Source organism: Leucoraja erinacea, chromosome 27, assembly GCF_028641065.1.
Source record: "Leucoraja erinacea ecotype New England chromosome 27, Leri_hhj_1, whole genome shotgun sequence".
NCBI classification, from domain to species: domain Eukaryota; kingdom Metazoa; phylum Chordata; class Chondrichthyes; order Rajiformes; family Rajidae; genus Leucoraja; species Leucoraja erinaceus.
Window position 1 is genome coordinate 671668 of NC_073403.1, and position 7500 is coordinate 679167.

The 7500-nt window shown below is 55.1% G+C and overlaps 1 protein-coding gene and 1 long non-coding RNA gene across 12 annotated transcripts in view; one reads left to right on the plus strand and one right to left on the minus strand.

Moving 5' to 3' along the window:
• The window catches only part of LOC129710070 (uncharacterized), a 17004-nt gene that overhangs the window by 7066 nt on the left and 2438 nt on the right, over nt 1–7500 (plus strand). The window lies entirely within an intron of this gene.
• LOC129710067 (growth factor receptor-bound protein 7-like) overlaps nt 1–7500 on the minus strand; it is a 74879-nt gene that overhangs the window by 2852 nt on the left and 64527 nt on the right. For 10 of the 11 annotated variants that reach the window (XM_055656759.1, XM_055656758.1, XM_055656756.1 and 7 more), the window contains 5 exons: nt 5813–5920; nt 3283–3369; nt 2868–2945; nt 2251–2367; nt 1281–1344 (listed from right to left, as the gene is read on the minus strand). In XM_055656759.1, coding sequence (XP_055512734.1) covers nt 1281–1344; nt 2251–2367; nt 2868–2945; nt 3283–3369; nt 5813–5920 — 454 coding nt within the window. The remainder of the gene's footprint in view (nt 1–1280; nt 1345–2250; nt 2368–2867; nt 2946–3282; nt 3370–5812; nt 5921–7500) is intronic. The other variant, XM_055656757.1, reaches the window with a different exon arrangement.

The following is a 7500-nucleotide window of genomic DNA, read 5'->3' on the forward strand; positions in this document are numbered from 1 at the left end:
AGAAGTTGGGAGGTCATGTTGCAGTTGCATGTTGCAGTTGCATGTTGCATGTTGCAGTTGCATGTTGCAGTTGCATGTTGCAGTTGCATGTTGCATGTTGCAGTTGTATAAGACGTTGGTGAGACCGCATTTGGAGTATTGTGTTCAGTTCTGGGCACCGTGTTGTAGGAAATATGTTGTCAAGCTGGAAAGCTACAGAAAATATTTACGAGGATGTTGCCACAACTGTGAGCTATAAGGAGATGTTGAATAGATTGGGAATCTATTCCCTGGAACACCGGAGAATGAGGGGTGCAAAATCATGAAAGGAATAGATCGGGTAGACACTCTTGCCCAAAGTAGGGGCATCGAGGACCAGAGGACATAGGTTTAAGGTGAAGGGGAAAAGATTTAATAGGAATCTGAGGGGTAACTTTTTCACACAAAGGGTGGTGGGTGTATGGAACAAGCTGCTAGAGGAGTTAGTTGAGGCTGGGACTATCCCAACGTTTAAGAAACAGTTAGACAGGTACACGGATAGGACAGGTTTGGAGGGATATGGAGCAAGTGCGAGCAGGTGGGACTAGTGTAGCTGGGACATTGTTGGCCGGCATGGGCAAGTTGGGCCGAAGGGCCTGTTTCCCTGCAGTTCGAGTCTATGAACAAGCCTGGGAAACCAAGTTCCTACTTTGCCGCAATGTAATCCTGGTCTTGCAAGTTATCAGAAACGCCCCGTCGATTTTATTTTGCTGAAAATAACAAGTTAATGAAGTTCTTTCCTTGGAGAGGAAGCAGCAGTTTAGCGGACTGGCCCAACAGGGTTGGTGGGGGATTGGGGGGAGGGGGGAGAGAGGATCAGAGTTACAGAGAGCTTTGGGAGAGTTAACAATGAGGGAACTGCTACTAGGAGCAGCTGAGAGATGGGAGGTGGTGAGTTTATCTCCGCTGTATCCACGAGCTTTCCATATGGACCTCAAGGTCAGGGAGTTGATTCCACACGGACACAGGCCATTCAGCCCACTGACTCCACACTGACCACTGGGCACCCAGAGTCCTACAGGAATCCCACTAGATTTGCTCCACACTTGCTCCAGATTGTACAACTCACTCAGCCCGAGGGAACCGGAGCACCCAGCAAAATCCCACCCGGTCAGAGAGGGAACCTGCAAACTCCACACAGACAGCTCGTGAGGTTGGAAGTGAATGTGTGTGTGAATAACTTCACATTTGTGCAGGGAAGGTGCTGTTCTGCCCACTGCCAGTGACGTTGCCCCAGGCGTGGCGTGTGGATGTAGACCCACCTGTACTGAGCCCAGAGTCCTGGCACAGGCTGGGCAGGCTGTGGCGTTGAACTCCCTTCTTCTGCTGAAACCAAAAGGCAGTCAGTGAGTGATAACGAAGACTTGCTGAGTGACGGGACGTGAATCCCAGCGGGGAGTGACATGATCGCCTGGCGATTGTGTTTGATGTCACCCTGTGTCATGACTTGAGGAAGATTTATGGCATTCAAGACATCTTTAATTACAGATGGTTATGTGGAGGTTATGCAGTGATGGCAACAATATCGCAAAGGGGCTGCAAGGATTGTGAGGCCAGGAGTGTAAGTGTGTAGGTGGCAGGCCAGCTGGCTGAGGCTATAAATAAAACCAAGTGTCCTTGACTTTATTTATAGAAGATTACTTGTCAAAGGCAAGGAAGTTTATGAAGCAGTGCTGTGCCCCAGCTAGACGGCCATTGTCTAGGGGAGAATACGTGTTCGGCACGGGCTAGAAGGGTCGAGATGGCCTGTTTCCGTGCTGTCATTGTTATATGGTTATAATGAGGTCACCCCGAAACAATGACCAGCCTCTTGTCATTGAGTTGCCTGAGTTACTCCAGCACTTTGTGTCTTCAGTGTAAACCAGCATCTACAGTTCCTTCCTGCACTTGTCATTGAGTGCTGATCATAAAGCACTGGATGCTGCTGGCAAAGGGCTGCAGTGCAAGCCTCCATGTGGCGGATGCGGATTATATAGGGAGTGTGCAGGTTAGAGATGCTGGCAGAGTGAAGGATTGAGCAACAGGCATGTTGGTACGCAGGGGACTGTGGTAGAGTGATTGGCAAGGGTGGATTGAGATGGACGGGGGGGGGGGATGTTCTCACTGAGGGGGAGGTGCAGGCAGGTGGAAAGTTCCAGATGGTAGGGGAGCAATGTGGGGTGAGGGTGGCACAGAGTGGGTGGAGCTGCCAGCTCAGGCCAGAGGGATGTTAGTGTCCAGTGCGGTGCGTACCCTCCAGGCCAGCCCCTCCTCCTCCGCCACCAACGAGGCCTCACTGGGGTTCTCGATCACCCGTCCCGTGCACCCCGAGAAATCCATGGGCACCAGGCATGTCTCCGGCCCGCGACCCTGCCACAGACAATGGGAGATGGTCAGTGCGTTTGGTCTCCATGCCCAGGGTCACCACGATGCCCCAGCATCCCCGTCACAAGGGCCGTCGCCGGGGTCAGGGGTCGTTGCCGGGATCAGGGGTCGTTGCCGGGGTCAGGGGCCGTTGCCGGGATTAGGGGTCGTTGCCGGGGTCAGGGGCCGTTGCCGGGGTCAGGGGTCGTAGCCGGGGTCAGGGGCCATTGCAGGGGGCATGGGGCCGTTGCCGGGGTCAGGGGTCCGTTGCCAGGGTCAGGGCCGTTGCCGGTCGGGGCCGTTGCCGGGGTCAGGGGCCGTTGTCAGGGTCAGGGGCCGTTGCTGGGGTCAGGGGCCGTTGCCGGGGTCAGGGGCCGTTGCCGGGGTCAGGGGCCGTTGCCGGGGTCAGGGGCCGTTGCCGGGGTCAGGGGCCGTTGCCGGGGTCAGGGGCCGTTGCCGTGGGCCGTTGCCGTGCCGTGGGTCTATGGGGTAGCGGACTGACTCACCACAGCAGGTTCGTTCCACGATTTCTGTGCATTTTTCTGCTGTGATAACTGGTAGTTGAGGCAGAGTTGTGGGCCCAGCTGTGCAACAGAGAGAGAATTACGCTGAGAAATCTTGCAGGCACCATTTACTGGTGCCCTCCCTGCCCTAATGCCCCGTTTACTCTGCATGTGTGCGCATGCGTGTGTGCGCATGCTTGTGTGTGTATGCATGTGTGTGCATGCGTGTGTGTGTGTGTGCATGCGTGTGCGTGTGTGCATGCGTGTGTGTGCATGCGTGTGTGTGCATGCGTGTGTGTGCATGCGTGTGTGTGCATGCGTGTGTGTGTGTGCATGCGTACGTGTGTGTGTGTGCATGCGTGTGTGTGCATGCGTGTGTGTGTGCATGCGTGTGTGTGTGCATGCCTGGGACACCCACCTTGAGCAGCCGGAATGCTGTCATCCAGCACTTGTGACTCTGCTCATCCTCACAGCACAGCAGCCTCTTGTCAGTCACTGCCACTCCCTGTGGAGGCGAGGAACAGTCAAATGTTCAAAATGTAAAATGTCACAGGTGGCTGGCTGGGTCACGGGGAGAGGGGTCGCTGGAGAGAGGGGTCGCTGGGGAGAGGGGTCGCTGGGGAGAGGGGTCACTGGGGAGAGGGGGGAGAGGCTGGGGAGAGGGGTCGCTGGGGAGAGGGGTCGCTGGGGAGAGAGGTCGCTGGGGGAGAGGGGTCGCTGGGGAGAGAGGTCGCTGGGGAGAGGGGTCGCTGGGGAGAGGGGTCGCTGGGGAGAGGGGTCGCTGGGGAGAGGGGTCGCTGGGGGAGAGAGGGTCGCTGGGGAGAGAGGTCGCTGGGGAGAGGGGTCGCTGGGGAGAGGGGTCGCTGGGGAGAGGGGTCGCTGGGGAGAGGGGTCGCTGGGGAGAGGGGTCGCTGGGGGAGAGGGGTCGCTGGGGAGAGGGGTCGCTGGGGAGAGGGGTCGCTGGGGAGAGGGGTCGCTGGGGAGAGGGGTCGCTGGGGAGAGGGGTCGCTGGGGAGAGGAGGTCGCGGTGGGGAGAGAGGTCGCTGGGGTGAGGGGTCGCTGGGGAGAGGGGTCGCTGGGGAGAGAGGTCGCTGGGGAGAGGGGTCGCTGGGGAGAGGGGGCGCTGGGGAGAGGGGTCGCTGGGGAGAGGGGTCGCTGGGGAGAGGGGTCGCTGGGAGAGGGGTCGCTGGGGAGAGGGGGTCGCTGGGGAGAGGGGTCGCTGGGGAGAGGGGTCGCTGGGGAGAGGGGTCGCTGGGGAGAGGGGTCGCTGGGGAGAGGGGTCGCTGAGAGAGACGGCATGGAGGGGGAGAGGGATTAACATCAGTGGGGATACAGTCACTGCACACACACCAGCCAGTGGTGGTAAACACATTGCCAGTGGAAGCCCACACAGACACACCTGCCAGTGCAGCCGTCCCCAGTGCCCGTCTCCCCGTCTGGCACAAACGTCACCGCACTGGGACTTCACACAGACGTCTGTGTCGGACAGCACTGATCCACGGGCACTGCCAGTAAACTCTGCCACCCTGTGGCCATGGCCTGTCACTGACACACACACACTCACGCACATGCACGAGCACGCACCCACACACACACGCATGCACACATACACACACACACGCACCCACACACTCACAAACACACACGCTCACGCACGCACATACGCACACACTCACGCATGCACACATACACACACGCACACGCATGCACCCACACACACTCACAAACACACGCTCACGCATGCACACATACACACACTCACGCACACATACACACACACACGCATGCACACATACACACACTCATGCACACATACACACTCACAAACACACGCTCACGCACGCACGCACCCACACACACACACACGCATGCACACACTCACAAACACACACACAAGCACGCACATGCGCGCGCACCCACACACACACACTCACACACATGCACGAGCACGCACCCACACACACACTCACTGGGACACACACAAACACACGTCTGTGCACGGACAGCACATACCACGCGCACCCACACACACACACACACACAAACGCACATACACACACAAACGCACATACACACTCACAAACACACGCTCACACACATGCACGAGCACGCACCCACACACACACACACACACACACACACACACACACACACACACACACACACACACACACACACACACACACACACACACACACACACACACACACACACACACACACACACACACACACACACACACACACACACACACACACACACACATACACACACACGCACACACACTCACACACACACGCTCACGCACGCACATACGCGCGCACACATACACACACGCGCACGCACACACACACACACGCATGCACACATACACACTCACAAACACACGCTCACGCACGCACACATACGCGCGCACACATACACACACGCGCACGCTTACACACACTCATGCACACACACTCGTGCATAAACATACACACACACGTGCACACACACACTCATGCGCACACACACATACACTCTCACACACATGTACACTCACAATATGCACATGCACACACATTCACACACACATGCACACACATGCACACACACACACTCATGCGCACACACACATACACTCTCACACACATGTACACTCACAATATGCACATGCACACACATTCACACACAGACAGGCACACAGAGAGGGGCGGGAGATTGCAACCTTCACGTGGTCCACCCTGTTTCAACAAATGCAATCAACCTGGCGTGCACAAACAGAAGATCAAACAGAACAAGTTGTCTTACAACCTTAGGCTGTGCAGGCCGTACACAAGAGGAAGAAGGTGCACACACACACACACACACACACACACACACACACACACACACACACACACACACACACACACACACACACACGTGTGGAAGCATGCTACATACAAACATGCGACTGTGACCATTACCTTGACACAGAAGCCATGGTCAGTGGGTGAGTTGTACATCTTCCTGCTGGTCACCGTGTAGATGTTGCTTTCATTCACGTCAGCAAAGTACTGCAGGTGCCTTGGCTCCTGGTGACAACCAGCAGGTCACAAATGGTGGGTGAGGTGCGGGGAATGTCCCCTGTGTGTGTCAGCTCACGGCCGGGGGGTGGGGGCGGGGGTGAGGACGGAGGGAATGACTGGGAATGGGGTGTGTGGGGACAGCTGTCCATGTGGAGTTTGCACGTTCCCTCCGTGGCCACGTGGGTTTCCTCTGCGTGCTCCAGTTTCTTCCCACATCCCAAAGACGTGCAGGTTTAGAGGTTAATTTGCCTCCCTTCCATTGACTCCATCTACACCTCACGCTGCCTCGGCAAGGCCAGCAACATCATCAAGGACCAGTCTCACCCCTCAGCCACTCCCTCTTCTCCCCTCTCCCATCGGGCAAGAGGTACAGAAGTGTGAAAATGCACACATCTCCAGATTCAGGGACAGTTTCTTCCCAGCTGTTATCAGGCAACTGAACCGTCTTGTGGTATGTTAGCTTTCATTGCAAAAGGATTTGAGTATAGGAGCAGGGAGGTTGTACTGCAGTTGTACAGGGTCTTGGTGAGACCACACCTGGAGTATTGCGTACAGTTTTGGTCTCCAAATCTGAGGAAGGACATTATTGCCATAGAGGGAGTGCAGAGAAGGTTCACCAGACTGATTCCTGGGATGTCAGGACTGTCTTATGAAGACTGAATAGACTTGGTTTATACTCTCTAGAATTTAGGAGATTGAGAGGGGATCTTATAGAAACGTACAAAATTCTTAAGGGGTTGGACAGGCTTGATGCAGGAAGATTGTTCCCGATGTTAGGGAAGTCCAGGACAAGGGGTCACAGCTTAAGGATAAGGGGGAAATCCTTTAAAACCGAGATGAGAAGAACATTTTTTCACACAGAGAGTGGTGAATCTCTGGAACTCTCTGCCACAGAGGGTAGTTGAGGCCACAGTTCATTGGCTATATTTAAGAGGGAGTTAGATGTGGCCCTTGTAGCTAATGGGATCAGGGGGTATGGAGAGAAGGCAGGTACGGGATACTGAGTTGGATGATCAGCCATGATCATATTGAATGGCGGTGCAGGCTCGAAGGGCCGAATGGCCTACTCCTGCACCTAATTTCTATATTTCTATGTTTCTATGTTTCTATGTTTCTATGTCTTCTCAACAATTAGCGAGCGGGCAGTGCTGACCTCCCATTTACCTCATTGGAGACCTTTGAACTATGTTTAATTGCAGTTTATCTAGCACGACATGTTATACGCTTCAATCTATATGTACACTGTGGGCGGCCTGAATGTAATCATGTATAGTTTTTAATGTGATTAGAGAGCATTTTCCCAGTACCTCACTCCAGGTCACACTAATAAAGAAAGCTAAACTAAGCTAAACTGGGTGGATCAGGCTACATCTGTGGAGGCAGTGAGATGGTTGAAGTTTCAGGTTGAGATCCTGACTCAGTCTTGATCAATCCAAACCATCAGCCCTCCCCCACCTCCACACTCACTCAATGGTCACAAAGCCACAGGGCAAACAAACAGGCCCTTCGGTCTAACTTGGCCATGCCAACCAAGTTTTACAGCTGACCCTAGTCTTTGGCCCACTGCCTCTGCCTGTCTTTGGCTC